The 14632-nt window shown below is 43.7% G+C and overlaps 4 protein-coding genes across 6 annotated transcripts; 3 read left to right on the top strand and 1 right to left on the bottom strand.

Moving 5' to 3' along the window:
• Positions 1-4391: 4391 nt before the first annotated feature.
• On the top strand, positions 4392-4775 carry RB195_001657 (uncharacterized protein; the record flags this gene model as incomplete). The annotated part of the gene is made up of 1 exon (XM_064198555.1): positions 4392-4775. One exon carries the CDS (start codon positions 4392-4394, stop codon positions 4773-4775), a length of 384 nt encoding a protein of 127 aa, XP_064054436.1.
• A 71-nt stretch (positions 4776-4846) lies between these two features.
• RB195_001656 (uncharacterized protein) lies at positions 4847-5952 on the top strand (the record flags this gene model as incomplete). Of its 2 annotated transcripts, none has more annotated exons than XM_064198553.1 (2): positions 4847-5453; positions 5564-5952. In XM_064198553.1, the coding sequence occupies 2 exons, from the start codon at positions 4847-4849 to the stop codon at positions 5950-5952; spliced, it is 996 nt and encodes a 331-aa protein (XP_064054434.1). The 2 variants fall into 2 exon arrangements, with proteins under 2 accessions (XP_064054434.1, XP_064054435.1); XM_064198554.1 differs by having other exon boundaries at positions 4847-5481; positions 5547-5952.
• Positions 5953-6784: 832 nt separating this feature from the next.
• On the top strand, positions 6785-7279 carry RB195_001655 (uncharacterized protein; the record flags this gene model as incomplete). Its single annotated transcript, XM_064198552.1, has 1 exon — positions 6785-7279. The coding sequence occupies one exon, from the start codon at positions 6785-6787 to the stop codon at positions 7277-7279; it is 495 nt and encodes a 164-aa protein (XP_064054433.1).
• Positions 7280-8604: 1325 nt separating this feature from the next.
• On the bottom strand, positions 8605-11076 carry RB195_001654 (uncharacterized protein; the record flags this gene model as incomplete). 2 transcript variants are annotated; one of them, XM_064198551.1, is made up of 5 exons in its annotated part: positions 8605-8633; positions 8714-8792; positions 8862-9047; positions 9121-9379; positions 10985-11076. In XM_064198551.1, the coding sequence occupies 5 exons, from the start codon at positions 11074-11076 to the stop codon at positions 8605-8607; spliced, it is 645 nt and encodes a 214-aa protein (XP_064054432.1). The 2 variants fall into 2 exon arrangements, with proteins under 2 accessions (XP_064054432.1, XP_013297822.2); XM_013442368.2 differs by lacking the exon at positions 10985-11076 and having other exon boundaries at positions 9121-9378.
• Positions 11077-14632: the final 3556 nt, after the last annotated feature.

Raw genomic sequence — 14632 nt, 5'->3', positions numbered from 1 at the left:
ATTCATCAAATCCATTAGACAAAAAGTGTTGTGCTTTCAGTACTTTTGTGATTCACGTGTTCATTGGATACTTGGATACTTAAATGGCCACTTTAACTGACCGTACCGACAAGGTCCGTTCTGTCCTGTCTTCCTCGCAAATATGTTGCGTGTTTCGTAAGTGACGTTGACGAGGTCCTTGAGTCGAATCCACGCCAGCTTGCTCAGCACTCAACACATCAACCAGTGGATGGCGATTTCCCTGGGGCGCGTTCAACATCTCTTGTGGTCATAGGCGCGGTGAGAGTCCGAACCTGCTCAGATGAAGGCGGCTAGCTCATAGGGTGCACGTCAACTGACGAGAATCCCCTCGCCAACAGTCCAAAAGTGAAGGGTGCTGGAGCACCGGTTCAGACTACCTTAGGCTTACTTTTTTCTGTGCTTAGGATCAACCCACCCTTGGTTCATAAATCATCGATTTTTATCTCAACGTGATCTATTCATGATTCCTTAAAGTGTGTGTGTCTGGCGTTAATCAATCCGCTTGGGATGCGCCCCCACGTTCACTTCAATTCAGAATCGTTTGAGGTTTACGAACGTGTATCTGGCCTATACAATGACTTGCGGTGGCTAGCCGATGTGTCAAGTCAGTGCTTTTATCCTCCAGACAACACTAGGGCGGATTCGAACCTCCGATCGATCGTGCAGGAAGCAGAACCTCTAACCGCTACACCACACCCGCCCTCATGATTCCTTAGCTTTCGATATATATTCTGGTGTGTCGGAATGACAAGACATACCTTGAATGTTCCGTTGCGAAGATTGCTTAGTTGCTGTGCGCGCCGGTTTTTCCGTTTATATTCAGAATAACCCTGTCATACGCTCTACAGACGTTGGGTAACTTCGTGGATGTGGAGGCAATGCGTGCTGGCGTCTCCTCCGTCTGAGGGGAACACTGCACGAAAGAACTGTCCGTCCGCAGTTTCTTTTACAAGGTTGAGTGAAACCAACCCTGTTAAAATTTGTCTGAGACGGGCACGTACGTTAAGCGTGCCTTTTGATCGAGCAACATTTGCAGTACAGTGTCTGGCTTTCCGCTCTCGAAGGCTTTCTCACTGTTGATGAACGCTGGGACGAGAAAAGTAGTATCCTTGCTAAACCTACATGTGGATAAGAAAAAACTTTGCATTTTTTTAAGACCGAAAGAAGACTATGTATGGGGACTGAAACATACCTTTCTTCTTCTCATCTTTTTAATGCGGTCATAGTGCTCCGAATCGCACATAGTTTTCTCTGGACAACCATCAAAAGAAAGGATCTACAGCGGCCAGTTTTATGTTCACAATGTGCGTCTGGTGTTCTTCATTTGCAGCTGAAGTACTCGAGATGTTATTTCCACTTCTCTGTTGGTTTTTTTGCAAAACAGGAGGTTGTTTGTGCATCACTCTAACCTATACAGTCTTTCCTGAGGTATTCGGCTACGATCGACAGTTTTGCATGCAAAGCGAACGTCTGCAATTATTCGGCTATTACGATACGCTCATTCGTGATTGATCGCTGTCGAACACGAGATTACGCGCCTGTTTAAATAAGGGCGCAGTCCTGCCAGTATCCAGCCAAATTATTACAACGGAACACTTGTTTACAAACCATAAAAAAGTATTCTTAGGCTGTCAATGGTAAACACACGTTTCAGCGATTTGTTGTGTGCAAACTTTATTGAAAGAAGGTGAGAACCATTGTTTGCAGGCTCTTCAATGCGATTGCGGACAGAAAAGTCCGTCAAATTTGAGGACGCCACAGTCGGTAGTACTTCCTACGCGGCAACGCACATACCTACTTTTTTAATGTTCCCTCAGCTCTTTGCAGTACCCTATTCGATTTATAAATCGAAGCAGCGCCCTTAGAAAGTTTGGGGACACTTATCAGCCAGGTGCGAGCAGATCTGTTCTGGAAGTTAGCTATGAGAGCAGCACAAGACCAGTAGGAGCTCGAACGTGTAGTTTAATCTCTTCAAGTAGTGCTAAATTGACTCATCCTGTTCGGGAGCAACGCATGGACAGGTGAACTTCTTTTCTCCTCGAGAATTGCGCAGACGACGCATGCGCTGCATAGGCGAATGTAAAGGTCCTGTAATCCCTGATCACATAGTTGTTTGGTTGTAACTGGCTCGTTCGGCAAGACATAAACATTATTTTTTCGAAATATCACACGGCAGCGGTATACTATATAAAGGGCACATAAGTCCAGGGACGAAAATTGTTTAGTTGATGCTTTAGGGAATATTGTTGGACCCAAGAAAATTCTGCAATTGACTGCGCTCACTCCTCTGCTTGAAGATAATTAACTCGCACTGATTTCAAAGTCGTTTTTTTTTCTCTTCTGCAATTGTTGCTATAAGAAAATTAAAAACTTCTTAAAATTCCTGCAGAATTGACATAAAAATGGAAGTTAATGGAAGTCATACAATGGGCGTAGAAGCTAGGGTCTCGTTTTTGAGAAAGTGGTAGGGCAACTCGTATGAACAACCGCTCGTGTCTTGACATTTTAAGAATTCGAAACATCCCTGCTGGTGTTACGACTCCATGCCGATTTGTAGACGGTTAGTTAAAAGCAGCACACCACGATTCTGAAGTGGTGCGGATTTCAAGTGGAGAATCCGTATACGGGGTCGTAGATTGTGGAGACGGGGTAGTTCCGGCCATCTCTCCCTGCATCACTGCAAACAGCCGCCTTCAGAATGCTGTTTTGTACGAAGCCACCTATTGCAATGCTCCACCCCTTACGCCGCCTCTGCCCTGCAATTCGACGAAAATCAATTCGGAGTGCCCCGATAGGCAGTAAGAGACGCTGCGCGTGCAAGGGTGGTGCGCTGCAGTAGAAGGCATCGTACAAAACAGCATCCAGGGGCCGGCTGCTTGCAGTGGTTCAGGGAGAGATGAGCGGAACCACCCCAGTCTCCATAATCCACGACCCCGTATATGGATACTCCACCTGAAATCGGTACCACCACAGATTGTGGTATGCTGCCTTTAAGGTGATCCTGGAAAACGTGATCTTAGGGTGATTCTATAAGTTTCTCCACTATCCCAAGAAAGAACCCAAAATGCAAAGAAAAGACGAGAGCAAAAAAAACCACAAAAAATGGGCCTTCAGCATTCCTTCCACTTAAAAGAAGAATCCAGAATACTTACAAATTGATCTGGTGACTTACATAGATGTTATAAAGAATTTTTTTCGACACATCGTGCAGTCTCATTTATATCTTGACAACCTAATACTGTATTCTTGTGGGAAGAGAGATTTTGCAGAGCACATATGTTGTTATCAACTGCGACATGTCGCGCATTTACGAAAATAGAAAAAAAGGTCTGCTTTTTTCACTTGTATGGACTGATAAGACATTCGAAAATAGCGTTATCTCTTAGATGCCTACTCATGAACCGAATTGGTGCTGCTGATATAGATTACCGTCGATGATGATTCATGAGGTACGGTATTTGGTATTATTCACTTGGAGTGCTGCACAGTAAACTGTTGAGCCGTGCATATTAAAAATCGGAGGCACAAATTAGTCCCACGCTTGAAAACCACGCGCTAGACGACGCAGTTGTGTCCACAGAGAAGAAAAACTCGATTTCGGCCAATTAATGACTCACATTAGCACAAGTGAAATTTCATAACGATTGAGGAAACAAAATGTTTGCTTTAAAAAACTGAAATGAACCGTGTTGTATTGTTACCCAGGATGCGCACTATCCTCCTTTGTTCAGATGTGTTTGGTTTTTTTCTACTGTAAATCTAACACCGATTTACATTAAATCTAGCCTGTAAGGTATCTGGTTAGAGAACAACCACTAAGGATATGTGAAATTGAGGAAGGAATTTTACTTTTGAATGTACTCAGATCTTCAAGATTTGTGTGCCCCATCTGAACAACCTATTTCAAATGATGTAATCCGAAAATAAGATAAACAGCAATGAAAGAACCAGTATTCTGAAAAGAAATGGGAGAAGGTGAGGGAATGGGAGTACATACCCTTTAGGTCTGGTGATCATGACTGTTCTAAACATATTGATGTAGTAGTGAAATGATGTGTTCTGTGGCTTAGAAACAATGAAAGTCTAAGCTATACATTTTCCGTTAAAATCTGCTGCAAATCCTACCTCACGCCTCAAAGCGGCGCAGCGGTGGCCCTGGCCGTCGGGCAGCTTTGGTGGCGAGACTTCGTCTCGGCAGGTTCAACCATGCCACAAAGGTGTCCGGCTAGTAGCCCGGTCCTTGGGCCAAGGCTACAGGCTAGCTAAGTGAGGGGGTAGTACGACGATTCCGGTGCCAGGCTGCTAGCTTGTTACTGCGACAAGCCGACCGAGGGCAACACCCCCGTCCCGTCATACTGCTAATGTCTACTATGTGTTCTTCAGAAGCTAGGGCGTACCCCAGAAGCGACTCGCATTGTCCTCGCCCGGGCAATGTGGCAAATATGCGAGGGCTACCGGCTAGAGGACGGACCCGGAAAAAGAAGTTAGTCCGCCATCGCCAGCAACATCCAGTGCGCTTGGCAACACTTAACGTTGGGACGCTTACTGGAGGAAGTCGTGAACTGGCAGACAGTCTCAGAAAACGCCGTGTTGACATATGTTGTGTACAGGAGACTCACTTGAAAGGCTCCAAGTCAAGGGAATTAGGCGATGGCTTCAAGCTCATCTACCACGGGACATCAAATCGCAGTGGCGTTGGTATCATATTGAACGAGTCGTTTAGAAATAGCGTCACAGCGGTGGATCGACTATAGGATCGCTTGATGGTTGTAAAAGTAGATACAGGAGAAGTGGAATTGCAAGTCTTATCTGTTTATGCGCCCGGATGGGCTGTAGTGAAGAAGAGAAGGCGTGCTTTTGGGAAGATCTGGAGCAGTACGTCCAATCCCTAGAAGGCGAAGTACTTCTAATCGGAGGAGACTTCGACGGACATGTCGGTTCTCGGAAAGACGGGTTCGAGAGTTGTCATGGTGGATACGGTTGTGGAGTTCGTAACGACGACGGGTTGCGAATCCTGGAGTATGCTGTTGCAAGTGACTTGATCATTGCTAACACGCAGTATAGGAAAAGAAAATCGCATTTGATCACGTACACCAGCGGCAGTCGTGAAACACAAATAGATTTCTGGATGTTACGCCGACGAGATCGCCGACTTCTGCAGGATTCAAAAGTCATCCCTACAGATCATGTCGCTGCCCAACACCATCTGCTCATTATGGACTTGAAAATCTCCCGTCCAAGGAAGAGACATCCAAGAACTGAAACACAGCGCATCAAATGGTGGAATCTGAAGGATCGAAAGGAGATATTTTTTGCGTCCGTGGCTCCATCTGCACTTCCCCACCCTACTCGTAGTGTGGAGGAAATGTGGTCGTCTACTTCCAGCGTTATACGCTTGACCGCGGAGAACACTCTGAGAAAGACGACTCTAGGTAAGCCCAAAGTACAAAAGGCTGCGTGGTTTGGAACGAGGAAGTTCAGGCGGCAATTTGTGAGAAGAAGTTCAAGTATAAGCTCTGGTGGAGGACACGTCAGCCTGAAGATCAGGGTGCTTACCTAGCGGCGAAAAGGGAGGCTAAGAAGGCAGTCTCCAAGGCGAAGTCGGACTGCCACAAGGCTGTGTACGACATGCTTGATACCAGAGAGGGCGAGCGGGCAGTGTATCGTTTATTCAGAGCACGTCATCGCTCAAACTTGGATATGGAACACACCAAGATCGTTAAGGGAGCTGATAGAGCCGTTCTGCGCCGCCCTGGTCAGATCCTGGAGAGGTGGCGAGAGTACTACAACCACTTGTGTAACGAAGAGTTCTATCATCCTCCGATCCCAACTGTTCCCAGCTTCGAGGGTTCTGTTCTACCAATTACTGCCGTCGAAGTCAGTGCTGCCCTCGCAAAAATGAAGTCGAACAAGGCAACAACAAGGTCCTGATGACATACCTGCTGATGTCTGGAAGCTGCTAGGAGATCGAGGGTCCGTGTGGCTCGCAACTCTATTTAACAAGATCGTTGCACAAGGACAGACTCCAGACGTTTGGCAAACTTCCGTGACCATGCCTATCTGGAAAGGGAAAGGAGAAATTGCTGGCTGCACTTCGTACAGGCCTATACGACTGCTGTGCCATACGATGAAGGTCTTTGAGCGTGTCCTGGAGGCTCGTCTGAGGAAAATTGTCAGCGCTTCACTCAACCAGTGCGGTTTTCTGAAAGATTGGAGCACTATAGATGCTATCCATGCTGTCCGTATCCTTCTGGAGAAACATCGAGAGAAGAACCGCAGTGTGCGTCTTGCTTTTCTCGATCTCGAGAAAGCTTTCGACCGTATCCCACACGAGCTGTTATGGAGGTCCAAGGGGTGGCAAAGAGCAGAAAAATATGTGCGTCAAAGGGTCTCGAGTCGGGGGGTTCATCCCTCTCACCCCTGCTGTTCATACTGTGCATGGACACGATAACGAAGCAAATCCGGAAGCAGCATCCGTGGACTCTACTCTTTGCCGACGATGTCATGCTCGTCTCGAGATGATCTTCAGAAACAAGTACAGTCTTGGAAAGATCAGCTGCAGCAATATGGATTGCGCCTCAACACATCAAAAACTGAGTATATGGAGTGCGGATAGAGGACGGTTCAATTCGTGTCGATGGCACCGAATTAAACAAGGTGAACTGTTTCACGTACCTTGGATCCAAAGTGACTTCCACAGGCGACATTGATCAAGAAGGTCGAGCACGTGTTAATGAACGGAACATGAAAGATGAAATGGAAAATGGCAACAGGCTTACTGTGCGACAGGAAAGTCCCTGTTCGACTGAAGTCGAAGATCTACAGGACGGTTGTGCGTCCTGTTGCCCTTTACGGATGCGAGTGCTGGCCGACGACGAAAGCCTTGAAAAGAGTGCTGCATGCTATTGAGATGCGGATGTTGAGGTGGACGATAGGTGTAACGCTAAAAGAGAGAGTATCCAACGACACTGTACGTTCCATCTTCGGCGTCGTCCCGATAACTGAGAAAATGAAGGAGTCGCGACTGAGATGGTTTGGTCACGTCTTGCGGCGAGAGGAAGATTCTGTTGCCAAAACCGCTCTGAAGCTCGACGTTTCAGGAGTGAGGCCGCGTGGGAGGCCAAAGATTCGCTGGTTAGACCGTGTGAAGCTGGGTATGATAGATGCACGTTTGTGTACGGCTGATGCAATGGATAGAACCATATGGAAGACAAGAAGCAGAAAAGCGGACCCTGCAACAACGCGGGACAAACGGTAGGAAGAGGAAGACATTTTCCGTTAAAATTTTGGACCTGACTGAAATCTTTTTCTTTGAACTAATCTGGGATGCACTTCGTTAATGGGCCTCGATGGAGAACCAGAAAATTTTCCCAACCATCTTCTATGATTTCTATTTAGCATTTATTGAGACCCAGTCTAACGTTCTCTCGGTCCATACTCCACCGACTGTGCTCACAATATTGCCGATCCATCATTGCTTATCTTTGTATGTATGTTCCACTGGATGCGAAAACAAACACTGTTTTTACGCCTAAGAATCGTCAGAAAATACCTTTCAAGCACTTCGTAGGCGGTAGACAACTTCTTGGCAACAGTATCTGCCCCCTGCGTGGTGGACCACTTAAAGAAGTTTGAGTCAGGCAGGTGTGTATGAAAGTCAAGGGTCGTAGCTTTTTTATGGGTGAGAGGACTGTTTATGCTGTTCTTCCCTTTCTATTCAGTTGTGTCGTCTTCCACGTTCATGTAACGTCCGAAGTGCACGCACGAAGGAATCGTGCAACTTGGGAATCTATCTTTTGCTGCACTCGCATCTAATGAATGCTGGTAGCTGCGGCGAAACCCTGCGTAACCTTTCTCAAACGCCATTCCCGACAAGAATTTATAGGAACTATTGTTAGTGTTCAACACTACCGCATCCTTGGATAGTGCAGCCGCGTAAGACCAAAGAAAAGTGAAATTATCGAAAAGAAAACGTGTCAGAACGTACGGTGCACGTTAGTGCATGTCAGCGCGACAGTGATTGGGCTTCAACTACTGGTTAACCAGCGGTTTTAGCCCTCAAAAATTTGACATGAATGGAGCTTGAAATGTCCGAAATGAAATGCTTGGTCCTTTTTTAGACCAGGGTTTAGTGAACTCGGCTAATTTCGCGAAGGCTGATCCCGTTCCTGCCCTCCCTGTTTCTCCGGATCTATGATCACCACGTTTCCCTATGAGTATCCCAGGTACGCAAGAAGAGATTAACGCAGATTACCAGGAGAACCTGAACAATTCTGGCTGATATCTCCATTAAAAAATCACCTTACTACTGGATCATGGTAAAAGTGTGAGAAAGCCTTGAATTAATGATACGGAGCCTATGCGAACATCAGAATTCAACCGCGAGGGCTAAACCGATGACGTTTCACCCAGGTTTTTGTGTCGGATCCATCTTATTGGAATATTTTTGTTAAAATTAATGGATATGTGAGTTTAGCAACAACACTGTTTTATTGTTTGCACTAAGCAACAAGTTAAAAAACGATGCATTGAAGAGTAAAGAGTAGTGCCTGATCGGTTTTAATGATAGCCCGAGCCAAGTGCTTAGAATTTGTGATAATGGTAATGCCAATCTGAAAGGAAGTAGTAATTTAGTACGTTCGTACTCTGCATACTAAGTGAAAGTTATAGAGAATGCTTATGGCTTAACTACCGTAACTTCTGTGATGACGTTCCACACGTCTTCCTCGATGCACGATCTCGCCCGCTCCAAACAGCATAGTATCAAACGCCTAAATTCTAATCATCAACAAGGATAAAGGGGCAAGAACAGAGAACATGGAACATCAAAAATGAAGTACAGCTCGATTCTTCTCCCTTAGTTTCTCGATTGCCTCTCTCATTTCGAATCGAGTTTGATTCTCATTCTCAACAATTTCGGAGAATTCGTTGTGGATTCCAGGTAATAGTGCCAGTAAATCAGTGACATTCTTCTTAACCTCTTCTTTGTGAGTTTTCATGTCTTCCTCAAACTTTTTCACTTGGTCCTGAACTTTATCATATGATCGAAGTGCAGAAGGAGCTCTTCTAAGATACCTACACATGAAATGTTTCGCTGACCGTAATATTATTTCTCTCCGCCCACTTTCTTATTTCTTCCATCTGTTGACCAATGATAGCAGTCGAATTATTGATGATCTTGTAATACTCCTTTTTCGCTTCTTTCGTGACATTCAACAGGAAAGGAGGAAAGTGCCTGTGGTGGCCATGATGTCCATGTTGACCATGGCGACGACGACCGCGTATCCAGTGATCATCATTATAAGCACTGACAAAAACGGCAGCAAAAATCACAACTGTGAGAATCCTCGTCTTCATCCTGGAAAAGAGTAAGGATACATCCTATAATCCAAACATAACGATGTTTTCCTAATATATTTCTCTACGACCGAGATTGAGATGTTAGCGATAACGGTTTTTTTTGTTGTTTTCAACGGGAATTGGTATTTTTGTTGATACATTAAGAAAAGTGAACTTCTCTTCTTGCTCATGTGTGTTATAAAATCATAACGAATTAATCCAAAGGAATAATGAAGGAACAGTAAGCTGATGGTGCGCAAGAAACTTCTTGAGAAAGATGAAGATGAAGGATGTGGAGGGTGACGCCCGGTAGGGTAATATAGCAGTTTCCCAAAAAGCGCGACCCGCCAACGAGTAATGCGATCGACAATATCTTAAAGGTCACTTTCTTTTTATAAGTAGCAATTGTTGAAATTGTTTTCATAGTGTGTTTTTAGAATTAGCAATTACACCTGACACTGATTCCAGCATCAACACCACAGAATCACAAGCACCATTTAAGGTCTTCGCAATCACAACAACACCGGATATTGATCCAAACTGTTACGCGAATCGCTTTTTTAAGAGATAACTTTCCCCATAAAAATTGCGCATGTGAATAGCGACGGTTTTGTCATCTAGTAACGCTATGCTTGCAATCTGGTTGAGTCTTGTTTTTTTCTTAATATTAGTATGGAAGATTTTTCAAACTACTTTTTGAAGAAAACATTTAAATAAACAGTGTACAAACACAATAATAACTCCCACTTAGGATGGTAGTACAGGAATATTTCCGACTTTGGCCTTGAAAACCCTGGAACCTTGAACTTACGTGGATTCAAAAGAAAACTGTCTCTAGCAAGTATCGTAGTTTGAAGAGATTTATATAGGTGAAAGAAGCTCTTGCCTGCGGCGAAGATGACTAGCTTCCAGACTACGTCACAGTGAAAAAGATAATTCAAATAAAATGCAGCTTTGTTGGGACTTATAATTGATTAAAAATCGAACTGGTCTCTTTTTATAACTTTGAAGTAAAAATATTGGATGATAAGCGAATAGACGAAACTGGGACATCTTAATGTGAATAAGTGCCTGGGGTTTAATTTAAATAAAAATTACTATTGGAGTCCACCGTTCGCAAAGTATGATAACAATGTACCACTAAAAATGAAATAGAAACGAATACTGAGGCCGCATAAAGCCAATACAGCGGTTCTATCGGAACGAATCACCTTTTATCGAAACCAATCGATTTGTCAGCTGTATAAACGAATGAATTTGAAAATCGTAAAAGCGATGAGTAGCCGCAGAATCAGAAAGAATTTTGTAATTTTGCCCTATTCTCACCTATCACTTATCTATTACTGCTGATACTACCTTCTCTCTGTTCATTCAGAGATTTTATTGGCAAATGGTACTTCCCGTAGAGAGTTCCAAATTGATTCCCCAGTTTTTTTAAAATCATAATCTATTGCCCACAGTTCGCGTTGACGATATGCTTCTCAACCGGCCACCGCAATGATGATCTTTGATTAGTTCAGCGCAAAGAGGATAATAGTCAAACGTGGAGAGTGCACCGTATGCAGACGTCTCGCAGTGTCTCGGATAAACACATTCGACGCGACTGCACGAAAAACCTATTTACCTACTGCCAACATCATGAATATCTGGGAAGGTGATGAGTAAGGAAACTAAAGATTTTTTTCTAGGACGAATTATTACCATAGCGATCGACATCTACCTTCTTGAAACGTTTTTGAGCAGGGTCAAGCGTCGGAGTGTCGGAGAAGGAGGGGGTCCTAAGGCTTGTCAGCAGAGGAGAAAAAAATAAAGAGAGCGAGGAGAAAAAGACGAGAGGATGGCGTGAAGTATTTTTTTAAAAAATTTTGCTGGTACAATGTCACACGTTTTAGTCCGGAACTTGTTCGGGCAAATACTTAATAAATGAAGGACATCCGAACTAGGATAAATACAACGGGTCAAGAGTACGAAGGCAAGAAAAAGAGTGTAAATTACACGTGCGTTCTGAACGAAGCTTTGCGGTCTTGGTTTCAAGTGAGCTGTTTTGAAAAAATTGCACCAAAAAAATGGAAAATATTGAGTATAAAAGAAGGAAAAGAAAGAGGAAAAGATATAAGAGAATCAAAGAGTGAGTATCCGGTACCCATAGTCGGCTGAAGCTGATCGAGGACAATAATTCTGGACACTCGATGTCTCGCTGTTTTTATTGCGACTGTCAGGGACCAATCTTTGACAAAAATCGGATTTTTTGTATATGAGAGTATATGAGAGTTAAAAGAGCATATTTCTCATCTGACAGCGACGAAAATACTGTTGTCACCTGAAAAAGCAATTTCGATTGTGTTACTGAGCAGAAAAAGGACATCTACAGGCGCAATTAGGAATAAAATTGTTACAAAGTAGGCTCCACGAGTTTCTGAATATCGACGCTCAGAGTGAATTTCATGCGGTAGGGCAGGCTGCGATTTGCAGGGAGAGATTTTTTCTATATTTCTACAGAGGTTATTGCCTCCAGCTTCCCTAGTTTTTCTTTGATACCTAATTGAGAAAAATTCTAAATTTTGATTAAATTTTCCGACATGTCCTCAACTACATTTTGATACAACTAGAACACCCACGGAGACCAAAATTTCCAGTTTAGGGCTTTCAATGTTGCTCTATCAAAATGCGGCATCGATTTTTCCAACCGCGCTACCGTAATCTCGCAATGGGTAAGTGCGAAATTTCAGATTTTCGGAAACGCATCAAATCCGTATGACTTCAAACAAAGTCCAATAACTCAGCTCGTATTTAATAAAGAAGCGTTCGGTTTGAATTATGTTGTAGAGGAAGATTTTTGCTTTTCGTTTTTACTTTCCTCAAGATAGTTTTCTTTCTTTCAAAAGCTAGTTCTAGTTGAAAAGAGTTGAGAAAAATGCTAAATTTCTCAACTTTTTTCAACTAGCTTTCAAAAACCGGAAGACTCCTAAAGAAAGGCATTTTAGCCATTTTATAGTGCAGACTTCCCTTTACAAAAAGAAGTCACCTTTGTCTTCCTCCTCACTGCTGTAGTCCATTATTCATATTTATTTCAAGTTACTAAAATCCGACCAGTCCAGCGGTAATTTCCAATCAGGGCCTCTTTCTAATCGCTAAAGCAATCTGTATAACACATAGACGCGGCGAACAGTTTTCTTAACATTATTTTAATTAATTAATTCATTTAATTAATTAATCATTAATTCATAATCAAGATTCCGGCGGTTATCTAACTAATCACTGTTTGTAGTCAAAGAGTAAAATTGTGTGCACGAAGTAGAAAAAAGTGGAAAAAATGCTTTTAGGAAGCGTTTTCCCTGAGCATTAGTTGTTTTCCCATTTTGCAAAAATGGAGAAACGTTGGGGCAAACGTGCAAGGAAATAGATACGTGGAGGAGTCATAGAGGTTTAATGCAACACGTGGAGTGGCCATGGATATGAAACGGTTGCAACCTCCAATTTACTTTTCGCGATATCCACGCGAAGTTATTGCGCACCGATTCAACGCCGGTGGACCCCTCGAACTGCCTTTCATAGCTATTTGAGGCTGACGCACCAACTCGACTCCGGTGGACCCGTCGCACCTACTTTTCGAATTTCATGACTGACACGCACACGTGACAGAATAAGCCCGTTATTATATACCAGTCTGAACGACCAGCTAGGACCCGCTTCACTCCCCTTCACTGATCAACGAAAATCAATATTAGTGCCTTTTTTGTGAAATTAGACTTGTGTATCTCCAACAATCTTTCTTCATCTTTTTTAGTATAAATGAAGGCAAAAGATTCCATAGTTTTCCTTCTGAATGCATCAATTCTACATTTAAAGAATATTCAAATCTCAGCTTCAAACACTCTTCCGATACCGATATAATGTAGACACAATTTGAAAGTATTACTCGAAATTTGGATTTTTCCTCTTGCTTCCCCCAAGATATATCATGATCGTGATCATGATATATAATAATGAGCTTAGTCCGTGTGTGTGTGTGTGTATGTGTGTGTATGTGTGTGTGTGTGTATGTGTGTGTGTGTGTATGTGTGTGTGTATGTGTGTGTGTGTATGTGTGTGTATGTGTGTGTGTGTATGTGTGTGTGTGTGTGTGTGTGTGTGTGTGTATGTATGTGTGTGTGTGTGTGTGTGTGTGTGTGTGTGTGTGTGTGTGTGTGTGTGTGTGTGTGTGTATGTGTGTGTGTATGTATGTGTGTGTATGTATGTATGTGTGTGTGTATGTGTGTGTGTGTATGTGTGTGTGTGTATGTGTGTGTGTGTATGTGTGTGTGTGTGTATGTGTGTGTGTGTGTGTATGTGTGTGTGTATGTGTGTGTGTATGTGTGTGTGTGTATGTGTGTGTGTGTGTGTATGTGTGTGTGTATGTGTGTGTGTGTGTATGTGTGTGTGTGTGTGTGTGTGTGTGTGTATGTATGTGTGTGTGTGTGTGTGTGTGTGTGTGTGATACGTATAAAAGGGGGTGCGACAGGTCCACCGGTGTCGGATTGCTGTGTTATGCTAAAACATCCTTCTTTGATAACTGTTTGGGGAAAACAGGAGCGTGTTATTTTCAAACTTTGTCTAGAATGTATTGGTATGGAGTGTTTGAAGCTGAAGTTCGAATGTTCTCCAACTAGGACTGACGCGTTGAGAAAGAAGACTATGAAATCTTTCGTTTTTAGTTATAATATAAAAAAGGAAAAAAGATTGTTGGAGATACACAAGACCAAATTTACAGAAAATGGGACTACCGTTAATTTTAGTTTATTAGTGAAGCGGCGCGAAGCGAACACCACAGAAAGTCTGAAGTCTGGCTTTAGCTGGACGTTCAGACTGGTATATAATAACGGGCTTATTATGTCACGTGTGTGCATGTGTGTCAGTCACGAAATTCGAAAAGGGGGGTGCGACGGGTCCACCGGCGTCGAGTTGGTGCCTCGACGCCAGGGAGCTATACAAAAAGATGCGAGGGGTCCACCGGCGTCAGATTGGCGCGCCGGCGTCAGCTACCTATAAAAGGGGGCGCGACGGGTCCACTGGCGCCGGATACCTATATAAGAGGTTGAGACGAATCCACCGGCGTCGGATTGGTGTGCCGGCGCAAGATACCTATAGAAGGAGGTGCGACGCGTCTCGCGGCATCGAAATGGTATGCAATAACTTAGTGTGCATGACGCAAAAGATAGATGGTTTCGGCCTTTTCATAGCTGTGGCCACTGGGCGCGTTGCATTGCAGCTCTATGAATCCTCCATGTATCTA

This window comes from Necator americanus, chromosome IV (genome assembly GCF_031761385.1).
Source record: "Necator americanus strain Aroian chromosome IV, whole genome shotgun sequence".
Classification (NCBI taxonomy): domain Eukaryota; kingdom Metazoa; phylum Nematoda; class Chromadorea; order Rhabditida; family Ancylostomatidae; genus Necator; species Necator americanus.
This window is presented reverse-complemented; position numbering and strand designations above follow the sequence as displayed.